Raw genomic sequence first — 23,989 nt, 5'->3', positions numbered from 1 at the left:
TATTTGATGACACTTCTGAGCTCAAATGTTTATTTTGATTAACGAATTAATCCACGAATGAATGAATGTTGTTTAAAATTTTTTTAAATTTTGTTTTGAAAAAAATTTATGAAAAATTTTAAAATATTATAACTTAAAAAAAAACGCAGGGTGTTTGTTAGTGGACATAATGTCAGTTTAGCATGCACCATCGAAATATTTTTAATTTATAAACGAAAATATGAACGGTGACGTCACATTACCCAACACCCAATCAGAAGAGAGCGTCGAGAGGGGTTATTGGTCAGGCAAGTTTGATTTCTTCCTATCTCTGCTGGGGTCAGTTCAACTTAAAAACAAATTTTAATTGTTTTTGTTTATTTTGTTATATTGGTTTGATAACAAATTACGTCAATCATAATTAGTCGTGCAATGAATTATTTGTTGAATTTGGTAAAATTGATTAAAATACGAAGAAGAAAAAAGAGCAATACTAAAACAAATAAAATATGTAAAGCACACCCGCACGTGTTATGGCATAGTTGCACGAAAAATCTTTATAAATTATGTGTGCACAGTAAATCGAAACAAAAGTCTAGAGACCACAGAGCAACCAGATAGAAAAGTTTTTTTTAGAAACCTTTTATTCATCGCTGCATCAGTTCATCATTCCATTGAAATTTTTACCTGCTAAAATAAACCGTAATTAAATATTCTATCAAAATGCACTAATAAATTTTTGAGAAAAAAAATAAGCTACGTTTCTGTTAAATAGAAAAATAGAAACGTTAAGATATGAAATTCACACACACACACACACACACACACACACACACACACACACACACACACAAACACACACACACACACACACACAACACACACACACACGAACGCACACACAACAGCAGTCGTGAGACAAAAAGAATCTATAAACAGTTCGTTGGTAGTTGCATTTAAAATATTCGATATAACATAGAAGTACATTGCATTGTTTTTTGGTTCGAAGTAACCTTTTTTTTGTTATTCATTTTTAGTGTATGGTGAAAATGAAATCACACAGAATATTTTTATCTTTCAACTTCTGTATGCACCTTTTGTATATTCAACTTATGTACGCACCTGATAAACTGACATCACTACATTATAATCTAATCAAAAAAAGCCGTTTTTTTGATGGATGAATACAATATCTTGTTTTTAATGTAAAAAAGGTTTTAAAATAAGTAAATACATTTATTTATACTCCTACATTAAAGGGCCCCACACAACAAGCTTCTGTTTTTGCTCGGGCTTGTTTGCTAATACACGTCGCTGTCCTATTAAGTCTATTTAAGACATACCTAGACAATTAAAAATGTATTTTAAAAGATAAAACTGTGTTTTGAAAATCCTTTGTATGTCCGCTATTTTAAAATATTTGAATAAAAATCATTTACAATTGTCACAAGTTTTTATATCTGACTGAAATACATGATATGAAGAGTAGATGAATAACAATAATTTGCCAGCATCTTTTTAGAAGTTGATAAACCTTTATATTTATAAACTCGTTGCTCAATCATAATAACAAATCGTTTAATCATATCCATCTGAAAATTTCTTTATTCTCTTCAAAACTTAAAATCAAATAAAAAATCAACTTAGTTATTTAGTTATAAAATTGTTTTCCAACAAAATTACATTGGCTTTACTTGTCTTGATGAAACGATATTGAACAGTTATTCCATTGGACTCGGGAACGTGTGGAGGTTTCCCTACCTCTGCTACCGGAATGGTGGGGGTGCATTTTTGATCCCATACACGATTGTACTCGTTCTGGTTGGAATGCCGATGTTCTACCTGGAGCTGGTACTGGGTCAGTTTTGCAGTTGTGGACCTCTTAATTGCTGGGAGTTTGCTCCGTTGTTTCAAGGTTTGTTTTCTGGACTATTTTCAAAAAGTTTTTGAAATTTTTGTCATTAATTTATTTTTGTTTAATTAAACTTTTACATGTTTTTTTCATTTTGGCGTAGCATTTTTTGAGATTTGTTTGTACTTCTTGAAATATTTGGAGATTCGTCGTCGAAATTAAATTGAAGAGTTTGATCTAATAGTAAGATTAAAACAAAAGAAATATATGTTAAAATTTTATCCAAATAAATGAATTTTTTGAAACCCGTCATTTTGACAAACGAAATTGTTTGTAAACATAGGCCTAGGTGCTGCCCAACTTGTGGTGTCAACTCTCGTAAGCATCTACTACAACATGATCATTGCGCGAGCTCTCTTCTATTTATTCGCTTCAATCTTCAACCTGACAAACTTACCCTGGTCTCATTGCAACAACTATTGGAACACAGACTGTTAGTTTTTAAATAGGAAGAACTTTCCATTTCATTATACAATTTATTTATCACATTTGTTTGAAGGCCATTTGATGTTTTTAATTTATTTTTTTCAAAAAGTTTAAAATTGATATCAATGAATATTTTATAATAATCTTTCTAGTTTGTTTTGACAAGATGCCTAATACTCCTTGCAATTATTCAATTTTGATCCGCCAACCGAATGGAACGTGTACAAATGGAAGTCAAGTTATCGGTTTGTGGGATTTCCAAACTTTTCAGAACGTTACAAACCTCAAGCGAACCTCAGCTAGCGAGGAGTTTTACATGTAACGAGTTTATTTTTTTCATTTCTGTTGAAATTATTTACATTTGTCATGCAACGTACAGACTAAACTAAATATATTTAATGATAAATTGGTAAATTTAACTTCTTCATATCTTATTTGAATATCTTTTTAGACTTAACGCTTTGTGAAACATTTTTTCGTTTCGATTCACAGAAACAGGGTGTTAAACTTGAGTTCGGGCATCCATGAACTGAAGGAAGTCAGGTGGGACTTGGTTTTGAGTTTGATTTTGGCCTGGGTCATCACCTTTCTCTACGTCATCAGAGGCGTCAAAGCAACTGGAAATGTGACGTAATTTTTTTTAACTGCACCTCTTGCGTCATTGAATATTTCAATTTTCAATATTTTTCTCGTCAATTTTAAAAGTAGTTAATATAATTTTCAGGTCCTTTATTTCACAGCACTGTTCCCGTTTTTTGTGTTAGTGATATTATTTGGCAGAGGAATAACGTTGTCCGGATCATCAGACGGCATACTCTATTATTTGAAACCTGATTTTAATCGACTAAAAGAAGCCAGGGTTTGTAATTTTTAAAATTTACTCTCATTATGTAATCCTCAATTTAAAATTTATTCAATGCTCTAGCTTAATGGCCGCAAATTAATATCGCAGTCAAAATGACGTCATTGTATGGCAGGTATGGGACGATGCAGTTAACCACGTGTTCTTCAGCACGTCCAACTGTTGGGGAGGACTCATTGCCCTATCGAGTTACAATCGGTTCAATTACAACTGTCTGAGGTTTGCCGACGAATTTTTCTAATTTATTATTTACCGTCAATGCCTATGCAAGTTAGCAGTTTTGGTTGCAATGTTCAATTTATGGATGTTGAAAATTAAAATTTATCAAAAATAAAATTATGTAGTAATTTTTTGTTAAGCTTTTAATAATTTTATTAACTTCTTAACATTTCCCTTCGCAGAGACGCCGTGGTGGTTACCCTGATGAACTATGCAGCAGGGATATTTGCAGGACTTGTTGTCTTCAGTTTCTTGGGATTCATGGCTCAAACCATGGGAGTTAGTGTGGATCAAGTCGTTGACAGCGGTCGGTTTAATCGAAAATACCTAGTGATGAAAAGATCACTTGATCAATTTTGCTAACTTAATTTGTTCAGTTAAGTTTTTTAATAAAGCAGATGTTTTTATAAGCATGTAACATTCCAAGCATGGGTATGTTTAAAATGGAAACAACTGAAAATATGTGTGCGTGGATTTATAGGACCCGGGTTGGTGTTCATCGTGTGTCCGGATGCAGTGACCAGGATGCCCGTCTCCTCTCTCTGGAGCATCTTCTTCTTCCTCATGCTACTCACACTCGGAATTGATACGCAGGTTTGATAAATTATAATTACTATTCGAAATCAGTGTTTATAATATATTATCAATTCATTTTTATGAACATTAACACTATGCATAAAATTTTAAAAAATACGTTATTTGTTTAACCTTATGGAATGTTACGGTACACCATATTTTGCTAAAAAATTATTCATCATGAGTAAACACTAAACCGTTTGAACTTAATTGAATGCGTTATAAATTCTCAAATCAACCAAACGTGACTTAATAAATATTTCATAATTAACCAGTTTACAAACATGGAAACGATAATGACTTCAACGCTGGACCAATTTCCATTTCTGAGGAGGCACAAGACGTGGGTGGTCCTGGGTGTCTGTGTTGTCCTCTTCTTACTTGGCCTCCCTCTATGCACTGGGGTGAAAATGTTATGCATGTTTGTATATGTGCGTGTATTTGTAATTGTTTCTATGTGTCTCTCTCTCTCTGTACATGTACATGTATATGTTTTTACACACATGCGAGTTTATACTTTTGTGATGGACTGAGTAAAAATGCCAGTGTTGTCTGGACATTATTTTCTATGCAGAACCATAAATTTTTTTGTGTTTCAGCCGTTAAGATTATATTCAGTCAAAAAATTGTTTAAAAAAAATTTACATTCGGTCAAAAAATATTGTGCTGAAGGGAGGCAACTACATGCTGTTACTCATGGACACATACTGCAGTGGGTGGGGCTTGTTGCTTATTGGGGTCATTGAGTGCATAGCCCTGGCTTGGGTCTACGGTAGGTTGTCTAAAAAAATTTCATTTTTTAATATTTTTTTTGTTTCGATTGACAAACTTCCTTTTGAATTTTGTATAGATTGGCTTGATTGTAACATATTTTACAGAACCAACGACTATTTTTTACCATGTTCAATCATTATTAACAATATTTTAACCTGATCAACGTGATTTATCTCATCGTCGTCGTTGTGTCGTATTGAAGGATGCACTCGTCTGTACAACGACATGGAGATAATGCTGGGAAGAAGGGATGTCGTCTGGTGGAGAATTTGTTGGCAGTTTCTGTGTCCTGTTTTTATATTGGTCTCTAGATTTTATTTTTGTTAAATACTTTCAAATTTTTAAATTTCAAATAGGTCAATTAGTTCAATCGCTAGCGAAAATCGGTTGAAAAATATATTTATCTAATCATGCCATCAATCGCAGAATGACACTTCAGTTTTGCCCTGTTTTTAAAAGCGTGTCTATTAATTTTTTGTATTTCTTACATTATCGAAAAATCAAAATCAGCACTCTACCTGTTTTATCAATTCAATTTACATTTTTATGTTACCTATCTTCTTTATATCTACATTCACGTACCATTTTCTCAGAACTTTTGGCAGTTGTTATCTTTATCTATCAATAATTAAACAAGCTCTCAAATAAATTTTATTTTTTTTAAACTATAATCATAAGTTTTCATTTATAATATCACAACTGTTATAAATATTTTGACACATAAATCTTAAATATTATCCCCCATTTTCAGTTTATTCTCATATTCGCGTGGGTTGACTACAGGCCAGTCACTTACGGATCGTACGTTTATCCCAGGTTGCATTCTGAAACGTTCTTATGACACTCTTTCATTAGTCGATTTATTCACTTTGATGTTGTTATTAAGATCACGAACATCGTGTTGAAGCTTCCTAGTACTAAATCTAACGGCCTATAAAATAGCTGAAAATTTAAAAAAAAATTAATTTATTTCAATAATAAAGTACACAATGAACATTTGTTGTTAACACAAAGATGGGCAGAAGTGTTGGGCTGACTAATGACGCTGTCATCCGTCATATGGATTCCTATTGTGGCGATATGGAAGGTCTGCCGAGAACTTGATGGCAACATCTTCAAGGTACAACACCCGTGGTTTCTCATTAAAATTTGAAATTAGTTACATAAAAATAAATTGATTAGATGTGGATAATTTTAAATTATGCAGCGCATATATGTCCTAACTCTACCGACGGAATTTTGGGGACCGGCTCTACCGAAGCATCGGATGCTGGTCACCTACGTGGATGGCTTTCAGGTACATCCCAGGAAATTGACATACAAAAGTGCTACCACATATGACGTTTGTATCTTTTCTCATTTCAATACATTCAATTTTGGTTTTTGTGATGATTGAAGATTTTGGAATGAGCAAATGAGCACAATTTAAAACATAATTAACGACAAACTCTTGAATACCAAGTTTTTAATAACAACACAAGGTATGCTTGTGAAAGGCGTTGTACGATGATAAGAGTTTCATTATTTCATCAACTTAAGCAACGTTTTTCTCTGTTTGAGATATAAAACTGTGCAAAGATATCATGCACTGAAGTTAACTTTATTACAAAAATGTTATTTCCATTTATAGACGAAGATAGATAAATTGAATATAGCAACTTGGAAGTAAATTACCTCAGTTTGCAATGGCTACTAGATTTATGCCGAAATGTTATATTAACGATTTGTATTAATTGTAGAGTATATTATTGCGCACACGCGGTTTAAATTAAGCAGCACAATAAATAGTTAACAAAAAAATCAAATCAAAAAACGTTAAAATTTCTAGAATCCAGCATTTGAGAGCACTACGGAGAACTCAACATCATCCAATCCTGTAGGTGACGTCATTCCCAAACAGCGTGACGTCATCAACAGAGACCCATCCATGCCTTCTCAAGTGTCTGTACTCGCTGCTGAAAGCTCCGTTTAAATTCGACCGGGATGATGTGATGATATCGTTTTAAATTTAAATTTTGTAGGCAAGATATTTTACGATAATTAGTAGTGGTTACTTGGTTAGCATCTAACATTTCAACATTTGTTTTTCATGTCTTCTGACTACTTCTGCTGTTACAAGATAAAGTTATTGAAAAGGGAAAGTTTTGTTTCAATAAATCATTATCGCTATTACTCTACACTCATTTGATATTGAATAATTTTTTTGTACAGTTTCGTTTTCTTTCAAAGCGATCGTCATACCCGACACAATGAAACCACGTGAATTCAGATATTTATCTATGTTCTTAACCCCATAAATCATCTATTTGGTAGTATTTGGTATACAGTATTTGGTAACACGCATGTGCATAATAAAGATACGTAAACAAATGAAACAATTGTTTAGTAGCTAAAATTTAAAATCACTCCAATCACAAACAAATTTTAAGATTATCATAATAAATTAATTTATTCCGAAAAACACGTTGACATCTGTGTAACTATGTATGTGTGTATGTATGCAATACTCATCTTACAAACGTAACGACTCATTAATAGCAACAGGAGATGTTGATATGGGTGAGTGTAAATGGATTAACTTGCACAGGTGAACAATGAAACTACAGGTGATATAATTAAACGTATTCGTGCGATCAACAGTCACACGATCAATTTGCTATCATTTAATTTTCATTGCTTTTGCGCGCTCTTTCAAATTCGCTTCTTCGAATTTTAAATTTTAAGAAGTTATGTTATAAATAAGATTAAATCACGTAATAAATATGAAATTATTTTAAATTTTCTATGTTGTTATTAATCAAGCACCTGAAAAACAGTTGACAAAGTTTGAATTTGAAAAAATTTTTCAACCGTCAAATAATTTAACCTCTCAATAATTTAATTGTAAGAAATATTTAAATTCGTCTATAAATTATTTCATCACTTTGAAGAAAACACTGTTCTCTGCTTTAAAAGCTTATTTGTAGTGTTAAGTTGTTAATATAGCAATCATCATAAGCAAGCAATACGTCATTTTGCCGGTCATCACCCAATTCTCATTGCTTCATTCGACAGCAATCAAAGCTTAAAATGAGCGATGACGTAACAATAGCTCACAACCAATCAAATGACGAGAACGTCGAAAGAGGAAATTGGTCTGGCAAATTGGATTTTCTTCTTTCCTTGCTCGGGTTAGTTGAGTTTGAAGTTATTCCAACAAAAACATTTGTTTCATTTAGTCAAGCGTTAAAAAGTATGAACAACAACAAACTGTTTTCATCACTAGACGTTTATTGCTTCAAATTACATTTAATTTAACTCCATTTGCCACTACACTAATATTAATCAGAACATGGGTAGTGGTTAGAAACGTAGTCTGTGTGCAGTCTATTTATATAACTAACATGTGCATGTTCATTTTATACTCTCTCTAAAGATACACTCACGCATGTATTGATATAAGCCTTATCTCTAGATACTACTTTAATTACATTTCTAATATGTAAAGTATGACGTCTAAGAAAATAAAATTTTGCAAAAGTTTTTCAATAAATGGCAGTTTTTACCAAATTATTTCTGTTTCCCAGTTATGCAGTTGGACTCGGGAACGTGTGGAGGTTTCCCTACCTCTGCTACCGGAATGGTGGGGGTGCATTTTTGATCCCATACACGATTGTACTTGTTCTGGTTGGAATGCCGATGTTCTACCTAGAGCTGGTACTGGGTCAGTTTACCAGCTGCGGACCTCTCAATTGCTGGGAGTTTGCTCCGTTGTTTCAAGGTTGGTTTAATTAAAATGCGTTTTGAAACATTTGTTAATTTTGTTGTTTTTTCATATCAGTTGATAAATTTTTGGAGGTTGTTGAATAATGAAGTGGCAAATTAGAAACTAGAATATGTTAATATTGAAGTGATGCCCGTTTCGTATTTTGTTTCATGCTTCAACTTAATTAGTTCTTTCTGCGTGAATTCATTAGTTGCACTCATTGAATGTCGATTGTAACTTGATAGTCCATTAAAATTAAATGACGTCACGAAGGTCTAGGCATGGCGCAGCTAGTGGTATCAATTCTGGTCAGTATCTATTACAACATGATCATTGCCTGGTCACTTTTCTACTTGTTTTCTTCCTTCATCAATATCACCAACGTGCCCTGGTCAAGCTGCAGCAACCCCTGGAACACTCCATGCTAGTACAGCATCTTTACAAATTAATGTGCAACTGATAATTTTTCATATGATTCTTTTGGGCTATTTCAATAAATTGCTCATTAAAGTTTTGGATAACAATTAAGAAATGGTCAACAATTAAGAAACAACAATCTTGTTGATTTTTATAACATTTTTTAAAGTTTTTGTGTTATAATTGCGATCATATGTTTACATTCATCACAGTGTGGATAGATTGTAATTCCGTGAGCCTTTCCAAATGAAACCCAATTGTTTGAGTTAAAGATACATTTGTGTACATATATGTGATATGGCGGTAGTCGTTGAGTTTAAATACCCGATTTAACTGCAATTCATCAGATTGTTACGATCGAATGCCAGATGTTCCGTGCAACTCATCAAACGACATCCAGGAAGCAAATGGAACTTGCACGCACAACGGAGTCCTCGTTGGTGTATGGGACGTTCAAACCTTTCAAAACCTCACAAACCTCAAAAGAAAGACGCCTAGCGAAGAATATTACATGTAACGAACTGAACGGTTATTCGAATTGTTGATGCAAATTTCAAATTAGTTTTGCTTTCGGTGGTTTTCTTCCATAGATTCGCATTACCTTACTGCAAGAAATCTGAGTAACTATAGTAATAATAAACGCTTGGTAATGTTTGTAATTATTTAACGCTAGAAATCGTGTTTTGGGCTTGAGTTCTGGCATCGAAGAATTGGGAGAATTAAGATGGGACCTGGTATTGAGTTTAGTTTTGGCTTGGATCATTTCCTTCCTCTGCATGATCAAAGGCATCAAAACCACTGGAAAGGTACTTTCATTTATTATCATATAAATAATTTATCATATAATTGATCATCTCATAAATAATAATTATTAGTATGATCTGTTGACGTAGTCATTAATTTTTTGAGATTACAAAGCAACATTGCACAAATAAGCTTAAAAACATTTGTTTAAATGGAGTGAAGAATTTGAAATTAAACACCAACATGAACAAAACAATGATCTCGACGCACACGCAGGTCGTATACTTCACAGCCTTGTTCCCTTATGTTGTCCTCTTAATTCTCTTTGGCAGAGGAGTATCTCTGCAGGGGGCCAACCAGGGAATCTTGTACTATTTGAAACCCGACTTCAACCGACTGAAAGATGCCAGGGTTGTTAAAATCATTTTAGTATTCAAATTGTAAGTAATGTTTTACGAGCTGTATCGACTGATGTCACAATTTTTAGATTTCACACTTTCATATTCGTAAACTGTTATAATAAATTATAATTATTATAATCACACGTCGTCAGCAGGTATGGAACGATGCAGCCATCCAAATGTTCTTCAGTATGTCCAACTGTTGGGGAGGACTCATCACCCTCTCCAGCTACAACCGATTCCATAACAACTGCATGAGGTTCGTAGTCCGAGTGAATGGTGACAATGGTATTGGGTGTTACCATTTTGGTTACAACATTCGTACAATATTTTTAGATTTTTTATATGCAAAGATTAGTTAAGAATAACATTTTACTTTTAAACTTTTATCTATATAATTCGATGCAAATAATTTCATGGCATTCATCTCATTCATCTCAATCCCCCAATCATGAGCAGGGACACCATCATTGTGACCTTATCGAATTGGGCCACGGGAATATTTGCAGGATTTGTAATTTTCAGTTTTTTGGGATTCATGGCCCATTCAATGGGAGTCAGTGTGGACAAAGTTGTCGACAGTGGTCAGTTCAATTCCGAACCATTTAACTTTAATACACAAATACAAAATTTTGATTATTATTGAAATTTTATTGATATTCAAGTGGAAAGTATGGATATTTATGGTTTATTTAAACCCTACTGAAGGCCCAGGACTAGCGTTCATCGTGTACCCAGACGCGGTAACAAAGATGCCCATCTCATCACTCTGGAGCATTCTCTTCTTTCTCATGCTGCTCACACTCGGACTCGATAGTCAGGTTCGAAAAATTAACAGTGTTTCATTGAAAACGCATTAATGTTAAGTTTGTGTACACCTTGATAAACTTTATGTACGCAACTTACACGATGACGTAGGCTATAACTGCGAATTTGTGAAATTTATTCAAAATGAGAAATTATTTTTCAATGGTAAGTTTAAAAATAACAACCCATGTATCACCGTAACGATTTCGGAAACCTGCCCTAGAGCGTTTTCCGACCGGACCAAACGTTTATTATTTAAATCCTGGTAAAAAAATATAATAGTGTAACATCAAATCGTTTTTTGATTATTGTAATGCATCAACCAGTTTGCAACTTTGGAGACCGTCTTAACATCCATCTTGGATCAGTTGCCGATGCTGAGGAGAAAGAAGATGTGGGTGGTCATGTTCATGTGCCTGCTTCTCTTTCTTCTTGGTCTGCCCCTCTGCACCAGAGTGAGAATCTTTCAATAAAATAATGCTGAACTTCAAAACATGCATCCACGTACGTTCTCATAAAGAACACATTTAATAATAACAGCACACTCGCACGTTAACAGATCACAAAGACTTTTGCATTGCTCGATGGTCAAACTTTTACAGTTTTTATTTTCCATAAGTCAATTAGACAATTATTCTCATGGATACGATTATAATAATATTAAAATATTGTATGTTTATACAATAATTGGCCATATGGTATCATGTTATAATATTAGTATACTAATTTAATAATACAAATTTATATAATTTTAAATAATAATATTCTGATAATTATAAAGGGCGGCAGTTATCTGTTGCAACTGATGGACTCGTATAGCAGCGGTTGGGGTTTGTTGCTCATCGGAGTAATCGAGTGCATTGCCCTGGCCTGGGTCTACGGTCGGTTGCAGCAGCAGATTTGAAATTTTAATTATCAAATTCACGACATTATCATCTTCATCCTTGATATCATTTTCATCCTTGGTATCATCTTCATCATTGATATCATCTCCATCCTTGATACCATCTCCATCCTAGATATCATCTTCATCCTAGATATCATTTTCATCTTCATTATAACTGTAATTTTGTTCTATTTATCATAATTTCTGTTATAAATATCTCGCGTAGGATGCAATCGTCTGTACAACGACATGGAGGTAATGCTGGGTAGGAAGGATGTAGTCTGGTGGAAGATTTGTTGGCGGTTTTTAACTCCTGCATTCATATTGGTCTGTGAATTTTCACTTCATTTTTCATTAAAAGCAATCGAAATTGCTCATAAGTAGAAATATTTCTTACTGAGGAAATTTTAAAAAAATTATTCAAGATTTGGTAGAGGTTATTGTTGTAATTTGTCATAAAAATTCCTTGAAATTAAAACCAATACAAAAACAAGCATAAAATGTGTTTATGGTAAATAATATAGGTATGTCTGATAAAAATTAAAAAAACTATTTTAACAACTCAAAATCGAACTCAACATTTGCAGTTCGTTCTTATATTCACATGGGCTGATTACAAACCAGCCACTTACGGTTCATATGTATACCCAAGGTAGGGTTAATAGATTTTTCTGTTTCAATACTTTTACTAAGCAATATCAACAAATATAAAAATAAATACCGAAAATTGAAAATTTTGATTGATTAATAGAAGATGAACTATGTTTTTAGCATTTAAAACACTAATCTAGATAACCAACATTTGTTTTACTGGAATGGTCATGATTGTTCATTTTTACATAATTATTGCATCGTATTTGATCTGTTAATTACCTCAATAGGTGGGCGGATGTGATGGGATGGTCGATGTCCCTCTGCTCCGTCATCTGGATTCCCATCGTTGCCGTCTGGAAAATCTGCAAGGAATATGATGGGAGCATTTGCAAGGTAGGTGACACGATTAAAACAAACTTTTTCATTTGTCATTATTAGTTGTACAAAATTTCGTTGCTTGAAACTTTCTACAATAACTCGAGATGAATGAAGTTTAGAAATAACATTCAAAGGTAAAGTAATAAAGTTACACACACACACAAACACACAAAATTTGTTTGGCCACACATTCACACATTTGCATAAATTAAATTAATGCAATACAAACTCATACTCACAGCGTATTTATCTTCTAACCATACCGACTCGGTCATGGGGACCGGCCCTACCGAAGCACCGAATGCTGGTCAACTATGTCGATGGATTCCAAGTTTATCCCGACAAACCAACATTTCAGCTTTCAAATGTTCACGATGCAAGTGTTTCGTCATTAGTTTCTGTTTGGTTGTTAAAATTCGGGTAGAGTGATTTGCTATAGATGACATTATAGTTTTACATTTTTCATCTGTCAGTTTATTTATGGAATTTAATGCAGTATATAACTTAAAAAATTAGAACGCAGGATTTGAAAACGCAGCTGATAGCTCCCGGCAATCCAACTCCACCCCCCAACCCCTTGCTTCTACCACGGACAACAACCATCATCATCCGATGAATGATGTCATCAAGTTAGATGCCTCCGTGCATTCTTATGCCTCTGCCTTCACAATGGAGAGTTCTGTCTAGTTTATTTTTCAGTCTAATTTAATTATTTTCTTATATCCCTTTATTAAGTTGATCAATTAATATTTGATTAAATCTAATTTTGTATCAAATTTTCAAGTGATAAAATATGTCAAACCGACTAGTTAGCCGTTACTTTTATTTTTATTGAGTTATTTTGCATTGGTTTAGCTATTTATTCATTCGATTTTTAAAATATAAAAATATATTTTTCAAGTTTTTATTTTTTTCATTTTTTATTTAAAATTAAAAATCTAGTTTTGATAATGAAAGAGAAAATATATCTGGCTACTTTTATAAGCCTAACCATTCAGCAAACGTTTAAATGCACTAAAATTTAGAATTCATGTATTTGTTTAGTTCTGTGGTGAGGCGTATGCATCCAATCAACATCTGCTAAGTGATAGCTGAACTTATCAAATTTCTGTCTAAATTTTCATCAAATTAACTTTAAAAAATGACCTCAACTTCTATGCAGTAGTTCGTATACTTATTTGACTCACAGCATTCGTTCCATGCATAGTTTTATTAATTTTACTTCTGAAAGTAACATTGTATAATTTGAAGCTGAATGTTTGATCGTTGCCAGACTTTGTTTAGTTTGTATACAGACTGACTGTGAATATTGTTATACTGCTCGCTCTTCACCATCCTACGACTGTTACCGAACGAACAACATAGTTTGTTCTTGGGGAAATTCTGTCTGTTTCTGCACACTCGCTCGCTCAACGTTAAATAACTCGAAACTGTTCATGCACATAAAATAATGAGAGATGACTTTAATTGGTGACTTACGTGTGTTGAGTATTAGTTAGTGTTTAAAATGTTGTAAAGTTTAACAATCGAAATCGAACGAGAAACGACTCACCCATTATTGGTAATATTATTTTTATTGTTTGATTGCAATTAAATGTATTTTAATGTAGTAAAATAACAAAACTTAAAACTGGAAATTAAAATATAAAGAGTAACTAAAATGATAATGTATAAAAGTGTACAAGTAGTGTTCAAGAGCTTTTAAAGCGTGTTAATGAGATAACTCTAACTTTAACTTACGTGCTCGCCTATTATATACCAGGAGGAGACCTGGCTCCCTAGAGCTTAACCAGTTGTCTAACTCCTTCTAACCAGTCATTCCCTAGTGTACATCACCTCATCCTTATTACTCAAAGTATTATATGCCTTGATTAATTATACGTTATATTATCTTATATTAAGCTGCTTTATGTTTGTAAATTTGCTGTCTTGTCGTGAACTCCTATTATAACTTAACTATCATTATATTTACATACCAACTTTAACATATATCTATACATAACCTATATTTACTTATACCTCCTAACCTAAATTATCATCTACATAATAATATATAAATCCATGATTGATACAGTCTTATGTCCACATAGTTTAATACATACTATATGGTGAATATAGAAAACTAGCTCTACAAACCTGTCAATCAATTAAAATATTTATACAAAAGAAATCATATTCGAATTTAATGACTACTAAGTGATAGGTTGGTTTAAACTATTTAAAATATTTACTATTTGTGTGGAGCTAGCTACATACATGGCGGAAAAAGGTGCCAACCAATCAAAATAATTTTTCGCATTTTGATCGTTTAATCTAAAAAGTTTTATTTCAAACTTTTGTACGTATTGAAAAATATTTGAAAATGTTGGCAGGAATTCATAACGTTCAAAAGATTTAGCAAGAAGATTAATCATTCGATGGCTGGATTGGTAGGTATTAAAATTTTAATTCTTGAAAAGATTTTTAAGAACAAAAAAATACAACCGAACACTTATGAAAGTTAGCAGTGCAAAAAAGTTGCCGAAATAAAACTTACGAAGATGTCTGCCAAATGACCAGCTTTCCAACAGATATAATAAAGAGTAGATTAAAAATAATACCTTGTATTTAATATTTATAAGTAAGTGAATAATAGAGAAAAAAACAGCAATAACCGATAAATAATGAATTCGTGAAGATATTAAGAAATGAATGTACATTACAACCAACGCATGTGATCGAGCAAAGTCACAACAAAGTCTAGAAATTTGTGCAATAAAATTTTTCAAAGAAAGCAATTTAGAGAGGGTAGAGGAATTGTATGAAATCGATGCTGACAGAAAAGAATGAGAAAGCGTAATTAAAACTGACGGACCTTGAACAATTGAACATTTCCCCTCCTTGTTTCTTTCTTTTTAAAGTTGAATGAGCAGTTTTGTAGGTATTTTGGTAACTTTTTGGCTGTTGTTTGCTTTATAAGCCTCTGAAATTATTTACCTAAGATTTTTTATAAATATCTATATATATTTATGAACAAAATTATGTAGCAAAAGTTCAAACAACAACATTGTTTTTTGAACTTTTAAAATTTTTAACGTTTAAAATGTTTAAACAACAACATTGTTGTTTAAACTTTTAAAAACAACTTAAAATCAACATAACACAAGTGTGTGTTCTTACGAATCGAAAAGAACAACTCTAAGGAGAAATTACAAACGCACTAAAATATTGTCGTGGTTCAAAGCTTATTGAAACGTGTTTCAACATGTTTTCCATATAAAACAAAATTGAAATAATTTATAAAATTAATTGACAATATATTGTCAGAAATTTAAAGTCCGTTATAAATAATCCTAATTGGAATAAATTTAGTATTGCAGGGTAAATAAAAAAAAAGTTTTCAAGTTTGGAAGTTGCTAGCATTTGAACCCACAAATAACTTATACTTGTCTACACAGGTGCATACAAATGTATAAATATAGACTACTACTTTGAAAATACAACCAAATACACACAAACTTCAACATGTATTTTCACACAAAAATTTGCTACCGCAAATACAAATTTTATCCGGTACGCTAGACGTACACATTTGTACATCTTTCATTCATGCGTTACGCATACACAAATGTACACACATACTTACACACACGCACATATATACATATATATATGTATATATATATATATATATGTTGTGTGTCTGTCTGTGTGTGTGTGTGTGTGTATGTGTACAACTTTCCTAAAAAATCTTACATACAAAGAGAGAATGATTCACGCACGATCATACGACGATTCGAATCTATTAAACGTTATCAGGGTAGCAACATTCGGCTCAATATTACCAACCATACATGCGGAATTGCTTATTCATCATAACCTTTGTCATCAGCGCTGATGGTGGTGATGGGAGGATGATGATGAAGAAGAGGAAGAATTTGATGATGATAGTGTGGCGGGGATGATGATACGAGGATGATGTTGAAGAACAAGAAGATGACGATGATGAAAAATAATGATAGTGATAATAATTCTAATGCAAATGATGATCAGCTTAAACAGTCCGCCAATAAAAGTTATAATAAAATGACCACAAAACTGATGAAATTTGGTCAAATGATAGACAAAAGAGAGTTGGAAAAAACGCTGATGCTGCTAATTAAAGTGAATTTATTGATATAATTATTAAATTAATTGAAGTATTTTTTTCATTATCTCAAGAGAAACGTTTTTTTTATCATTTTATGATAAACTTTTTTTGTTTGTTTTCAGTTATCGTTTGGTCTATTTTAAGTATTTTTTTATTTCTTGGTTTAATGCTAACGCATGAAAATAATGCGCAATAGATAAACAATTTAATGAAGGTTGACTATGATGATTTCTGTGGCCTAGTTACATTTTGCGTAGATAAACTACAAGTTGAGAATATTAATTACGTCGTAATGTTACGTTGTAATATTACAATGCCGCAGTACTAAAGTTACAACAAATTATTCACTAATAACGACAGCAAAGTGCAATTACATTTAATTACACAAAAAATAGAAATAAAAAACAAAAAGCCAAAGTAAAAGTTCCAAAGTGCTAAAAAATTTTTAGAAAAAAAAATCAGAGCATAACGTAACGCAACATAATACAACACAACAAAACGTAAAGCAACGTAACCTTATAACAACAATGGAAGATCATAAGACATGTAGGTCACAAAATCAGGTCAAATGTCACGAAATAAACGAGGACGGGTCAACAAATGACGTCACGACAGAAGCATGTACACCCCATTTTATAAATTGTTTTGACTTTTGTTGTTTGTCTTGTCACGTGATATTGATAGCTTCGAATGTATCTATCATCTGATGTATGCTTTGTTGTATGCTGTATGAATACGAAATAAAAGTATTATGTACCATCTTGTTTTTTTTCTATCGTTTAATTCTGTTTGACATCTTCAAATTTTGTTTTGTTCACATTTTTACTTTTAAAAAAATGCCAAATGCATTGAATTTGTTAACTCTAATACAACTGAAAATACATTTACGTTGTTGACTTAGGCATTCATTTTGGCCATAAAGCGAGTATTTAAAATGATGCCGCTTATATTTTTAACAACATTTGCATTACAATTATTTGCGTTATATTTCGTTGAGTTCGTATATGCTCAATTATTTTATATATGTTTCCATGTTGCGACAGACACACAACCACAACTCGAGAGAGAGAGAAAGAGAGAGAGAGAAAGAGAGAGAGAAAGAGAAAAAGAGAGAGAGAAAGAGAGAAAAAAAGAGAGAGAGAGAGAGAGAGAGAAAAATTTGATAAAACAATGATTGTATGTTTGTTCATGCTTCAATATGAGCGTCTTAATACAGTTCTTCGTGGAGAGATGCTGCAAGAGAAACATTTCCGTAATAACATCGGCTGCGACTGCAATTTTAAATCCACCAATCGACTTGCGCACTACCCTTCATGCATTTTTGTAACATTCATTCATTAGTTTACTTGTTCGTTCAGTCATTCATCATTCATTTGTTCACCCTTTTGTTATGTTATCAATCATTCATTTATTCAACAAAACGATTTTTCATTCGTTCGTTTGTTCATTTATTATGTATTGGTATGTTTGTTCGTTTGTTTGCATGTTCACCCGCACATTCGTTCCTTCATTCATTCTTCAATTTTTCCACTCTTTTATTGTATCATTCATTCATCACTTCGGCCATACATCATTTTTACGATGACGAAACGATAGAGCGCGGATGAATAACAATGCACAACAACAATGATGACGACACTGAAACAATTAATAACTTCAACCTTCTTGCCCTCAGTCACACATATATGTGTACTAGATAGTGCAGGTGCTTCACAAATATATTAAACACACAAGTACACATGTACTCAAGCAAGTGCGCAGACCATAAGTACACATGTACCCAAGCAAGTACGCATGTATTTTACTGGTTTTAATATTATATGAGATAGAGTGCGCGTATTAAATGCACAATCGAAAGCATTTGTTCGTGTTTGATGTACATCGCCGTGCATAACGCGTTGCTACTGTACGCGCTCACTCTGTTGTACACACACACACATTTGTACGCATAAATGTACATAGAATGTATAACAACAACACCAACAGTGATAATAAAAAAATAATAATAACAATGATAATAAAAAAAATAATAATAACAATAATAATAATTAGCAATTGCCCTTAGAACTGACACACTGTAGGAAAGAATTTAAATTGATTTGACACCAACATATCAATTGGATCAGTCATGAGTGTTATGATGATGATGATGATGATGATGATGGTGATGATGATGATGGTGATGATGGTGATGATGGTGATGATGATGATAATGTCAATAGAGATGATGATGATGATCATGGTGAATAATGATGACGACCAAAAATGATGATGCATGTACTTACATTAATAATAATTAGTTCTTCTATAATGAGTGTGATATGGATGATGATAATGACGTTGATGATGATGATGGTGGTGTGGGTGATGATGATACCGAGGATGATGATGATGATGATGTCAATCTAGAGGATAATGATAGTGATAGTGATAGACTTATTTTATAAAAAATGTTCGACCTAAAATTTGATAACACCTAATACATATCTTTTTTTTTTAATTTAATATATCGATACACGATACAGTTTGGTGCTCAGTTGAACAAAACGTTTGAGAGATTCATTAAAATTTTTATAGGCTTCTAATGCGATGCAATGCTTTGATGGTCAACACCATGTTTGATGGTCAATATGTTTGACCTCACACTAAAGATGACCGAGCATCTTTAGGATTAGGTTTAATGAATGAATGAATGAATGAGTGAGTGAGTGAGTGAGTGAATGAATGAGTGAGTGAGTGAGTGAGTGAGGGAATGAAGGAACAAACGAATAAATGAATAAATGAATGAGTGGGTGAGTGAGTGAGGGAATGGGTGATGATAGACTTATTTTATAAAAAATGTTCGACCTAAAATTTGATAACACCTAATACATATCTTTTTTTTTTAATTTAATATATCGATACACGATACAGTTTGGTGCTCAGTTGAACAAAACGTTTGAGAGATTCATTAAAATTTTTATAGGCTTCTAATGCGATGCAATGCTTTGATGGTCAACACCATGTTTGATGGTCAATATGTTTGACCTCACACTAAAGATGACCGAGCATCTTTAGGATTAGGTTTAATGAATGAATGAATGAATGAGTGAGTGAGTGAGTGAGTGAATGAATGAGTGAGTGAGTGAGTGAGTGAGGGAATGAAGGAACAAACGAATAAATGAATAAATGAATGAGTGGGTGAGTGAGTGAGGGAATGGGTGATGGGAGTATGAATAAGAAAAAATAACTTGATGAGATATTGGATGGATGGATGGATGGATGGATGGATGGATGGATGGATGGATGGATGGATGGAAGAATAGATATATAGATATATAGATAAATGAATGAGTAGATAAATGAATAAATAAACATTCTATTGATTCTCCACGCGTAAGTTCATTCATTCAATTAATTAATTAATTAACCAATTATACAAAAGAAAAAATAATTTTAAAAAAGAAAAGAAAAATTAATTAATTAAAAAAACGTGGAATAGATCGTTCAGCTGCCTGTCTTTAAAAGTGTGACAAATTGGCACTATTAGTATAATTGCTCACATCCAGAGTGCAATCGATTAACGGCCAGTTTCTATTAAAAAATCTGTGAATGAAATGATGCTCAGTGAAAACAATAAAACAGTTCAAGTGAAGGAAGAAAATGATGGAAACAAAGAATGAATGAATGAATGATTGAATGTAAGAATGGTTGACCGACTGATTGATTGATTGATAGGAGAAATGAAGTTGATGAATGAACATTTCAACCGTACGTACGAGTGCTAGATTAATGATACGTGCCATTTCAAAGCATCATACGCTGGCAAATATTCAATTGCCGAATTTTATATTTTCAATTAAAATCCACTTTTTATAAGAAGAGAAAGTTCAAATAGATAAAATTGTTAAAACATTTTCCAAAAACTAGACCATAGTTATCAAGTCGTTTTCGATATATTATAGTTATTACCATTTTGGAAATAGCAATCGGGTCAGAGCACCGGCACATCCCTCTGACGCAATCAAGTCACGTGTCCAAACACGTGATCAATCATCATCATCATCATCAGTAACACAGATGTCATCATAATCATTATCATCATCATCATTTTCATCATCAAAAACATCCTGGTTTATAATAAATATAACTCTATTTCGACAAAATAAAATTCATCATTTATTAACGCTTGGAATGATATATTAATCATCATTATTGTTGTTGTTATTATTATTGCTATTATCATCCTCATCACTATCATCATCATTACCTTTGTCGTCATCATCATCACCGTCGTCAACGTCTTCATCATCATTACCTTAGTCGTCATAATCATCACCATCATCGTTATAATCATCACTTTTTTTGTCTTCCTAATCATCTATCTTCTATCCTCACCATCACCATCATAAAATAATTATAAATAATAACAATGTTAAAATTAACAACAACAACAACAATAATAATAATAAAAGCAATAATAAGAATAAAAATAATAGAGATAATAATGACATCATTGTTGTAATAACTTTTCCCCCTCATCAACATCACATCATCATCATTACTGAACATTCGAATGAAAATAGAGACCATCATCAGGTTCATCCTTCTACTTAGTACGATTGATAAGTTGTCCTTTGATAATTTATGTATACTTATTCAAATTTATGAACTCATAAAAAATATAATAAACTGCATTGTCATCACCATTACAATTGCCATCGTTATCAGAATAATCATATAATCATCATCTCCAGCATCATCATCGTTATCGTCATCATCAACATCATTACCATCCTCGCCATCCTCATTTCTCTAATGTTATATTCCTTTTCGCCACAGCATTTATTAGAAAGATTATGTCATCGGCATAAATTACTTGCCATCGTCATCATCGTCGTTGTCGTCACCCTTATCACCATAGTCATTCTCATTGTCACCATTTTAATCATCGTGAGCATCACAAATTTTGTCGTCATTGCCATCATAACCACCACCATCACCATCGTCATTGTCGTCACATCTTCAGCTTCATAATCGCCACCAATTTCTTTCAACGTCATTATTTTGTCGGCTCTATTATCACACTCATGAAAATATATATAACCCGACCATTTTTTAAAATCACAATGGCACCAGCAACCTACTCATCTCGTGTAACCTGCATGCACTCATTCAAGCAAACATGCAACAACATGCAACAACATTTGAACGAATACATCCAAACGTGCTAGAATAAACAAACATACCGACGCACATGCACGCACAGAGACACACGCAGACACCAACTAGTCTACTAAATAATACACAATTTAATTTTACAGGATTATAATTATCTGCAGGGATGGTGGCAGCAGTAGCAGCATCAGTAGCAGCAGCAATAGCAGCAATAGCAGCAGTAGTTGCAATGGCAGTAGCAGCAGCAGTAGCGGCACGAAGAAATTTTTAGAAAGGATGAAAAGATGATTGGGTAATAGTGAAGTTATGAGACAAGACCCACACTACATCTTTGGCTGCTCTTTCCATCTTTATTGTCTTCCTTTCTTCCTCTCCTCCTCCACTAACTTATACGCTGTTGGCGTGTGCGTGCGGTGCGCTATGTGTGTGTGCTGCTTTGCTCAGTGTATGTGTACACGTGTGTGTATACTACATAGGTCTATGTGTGCGTGAGAATGCGTGTCTGTGTGCATGCATATATGCGTTTGTACGTACATGTCAATAAAAGCCTACACTTATGTAAACCGCATTCACATATGGTATATTTTTAAAGCTTTTCAACGATAGCCACATAAATGTAATTGAAGATATGTGTAGTACATGAAAGTAGGTGAAACATTTTTTTAAAACGAAGTGCAGAATTTAAAAAAATCTAGCATCATTGGTTAAATTTACATTAAGTTTCATACTAGCAAGACAAAGTGGTGTTAGCAAATGTTTTGTCAAAAGCAACTTACATACACTATTCTGCCAAGCACGCTGAAAAGCATATACGCATATATATGCATACGTCATCTCAACAACGGATATGTTCTAATTTCTGTGTCGCAAAACAACACTCAAAAGTTTTCACATCCACAAACGTTGGTGTCGAAATTTTTAAAAAAATTTGCAGTCACAAAAAGCAGTTTTATACATACACGTTTTATTGCGAAGTTTAAAAAATTAATAATGTTTAAGAAATACTTTAAATTTAAAAAGTTATAAGCCGAACATTTTATTGAAAATAGCATAATTAGCAATTTAATTGAAATATTTGGAAGTGCCAAAAAAGAAAGAAAATAGATGAAATAAAAAAGATATGTGTGAAAGCACATAATTCAGATCATAAAAATTACCTTGCATTTAAACGATCAAATAACAAAAAATAACCTTATTGAATAAATTTTCATCTCAGAAAGATGAAGATAATGAAAGATTAAAAATTTCGTTTAATAATTTAAAAAAATGAAATCTAACTGTTTTATTAATATTTGTTTTATACTAAGAAACTAAAATAAAAGTACATCCCAATGGCGCGACAAGGAGAGCATTATCTGAGTGGGACTGGCTGTGCGAGTCAAACTCTTTCATAACATGAAGGTTGTCATCCTGTCTTTTGAACATTTTTCTTTTGTTTGTACTAAAACAAATATAAAGTGTGTGTTGGTGTCTTGTAATCGTATTTACAACAAATGTTTGTGTTATGAAATTCGTTTCATTTAAGTATAAAGTATGAAATTATTTTCAGTGCTTTTTCAAAATGTATACAGAATGGAGTTGTTTTTGTTTGAAATTACACCCAAGTGCAAACATTTTGAAATAATTTCGCATCTCAAATTCTTTTGTTGAGCGTTATTCGATAGAAGTAAAAAAAAAAAAGAGAAAAAAGAGTTTTGCCAAAAAGTGAACGACAACAACTAGAACAACCCAGCCATGACAACAACAACAGCAACAACAACAACAGAAACAACCTGAACAACATCCCAACCATGACAAAAACAACAACCAGAACAGCAAAAAGAACAACAACCAAAACAACAACGACAACAACCAAAATAACAACGACAACAACCAAAACAACAACGACAACAAGCAGAACAACAAGCAGAACAACAACAACAAAATATTGTGCAACGGAGCAGACAACGTCAAATGTCACGTTAAAAAATTCACGAAAGAAAA

General features: G+C 32.7%; 3 protein-coding genes across 3 annotated transcripts; all 3 read left to right on the top strand.

The window, feature by feature from the left end:
• Window positions 1-220: 220 nt before the first annotated feature.
• On the top strand, window positions 221-5,589 carry HELRODRAFT_159526 (hypothetical protein; the record flags this gene model as incomplete). Its single annotated transcript, XM_009011408.1, has 14 exons — window positions 221-318; window positions 888-917; window positions 1,701-1,894; window positions 2,175-2,324; window positions 2,470-2,635; window positions 2,810-2,942; window positions 3,042-3,176; window positions 3,295-3,398; window positions 3,581-3,705; window positions 3,880-3,992; window positions 4,250-4,378; window positions 4,647-4,746; window positions 4,951-5,051; window positions 5,500-5,589. The coding sequence occupies 14 exons, from the start codon at window positions 221-223 to the stop codon at window positions 5,587-5,589; spliced, it is 1,668 nt and encodes a 555-aa protein (XP_009009656.1).
• Window positions 5,590-5,787: 198 nt separating this feature from the next.
• Window positions 5,788-6,720, top strand: HELRODRAFT_159525 (hypothetical protein; the record flags this gene model as incomplete). Its single annotated transcript, XM_009011407.1, has 3 exons — window positions 5,788-5,868; window positions 5,956-6,045; window positions 6,577-6,720. The coding sequence occupies 3 exons, from the start codon at window positions 5,788-5,790 to the stop codon at window positions 6,718-6,720; spliced, it is 315 nt and encodes a 104-aa protein (XP_009009655.1).
• A 712-nt stretch (window positions 6,721-7,432) lies between these two features.
• On the top strand, window positions 7,433-13,620 carry HELRODRAFT_188048 (hypothetical protein). The gene is made up of 16 exons (XM_009011406.1): window positions 7,433-7,918; window positions 8,315-8,508; window positions 8,767-8,916; window positions 9,258-9,423; window positions 9,584-9,716; window positions 9,931-10,065; window positions 10,211-10,314; window positions 10,515-10,639; window positions 10,764-10,876; window positions 11,189-11,317; window positions 11,644-11,743; window positions 11,975-12,075; window positions 12,336-12,400; window positions 12,630-12,735; window positions 12,962-13,096; window positions 13,237-13,620. Exons 1-16 carry the CDS (start codon window positions 7,818-7,820, stop codon window positions 13,405-13,407), a joined length of 2,028 nt encoding a protein of 675 aa, XP_009009654.1. The 5' UTR covers window positions 7,433-7,817; the 3' UTR covers window positions 13,408-13,620.
• The last annotated feature ends 10,369 nt before the right edge of the window (window positions 13,621-23,989 follow it).

This window comes from Helobdella robusta (genome assembly GCF_000326865.2).
Source record: "Helobdella robusta unplaced genomic scaffold HELROscaffold_1, whole genome shotgun sequence".
Classification (NCBI taxonomy): Eukaryota; Metazoa; Annelida; class Clitellata; order Rhynchobdellida; family Glossiphoniidae; genus Helobdella; species Helobdella robusta.
The sequence above is the reverse complement of the archived record's forward strand: the minus strand, read 5'-3'. Positions and strand labels throughout refer to the sequence as shown.

Bases quoted from the DNA above. Each gene is read 5' to 3' on its own strand.
- HELRODRAFT_188048 (XM_009011406.1), top strand. From the start codon at position 7,818: ATGAGCGATGACGTAACAATAGCTCACAACCAATCAAATGACGAGAAC. The intron at 9,717-9,930 runs GTACTTTCATTT...ACGCACACGCAG, and splicing joins GCATCAAAACCACTGGAAAG to GTCGTATACTTCACAGCCTT. The intron at 11,318-11,643 runs GTGAGAATCTTT...ATAATTATAAAG, and splicing joins GTCTGCCCCTCTGCACCAGA to GGCGGCAGTTATCTGTTGCA.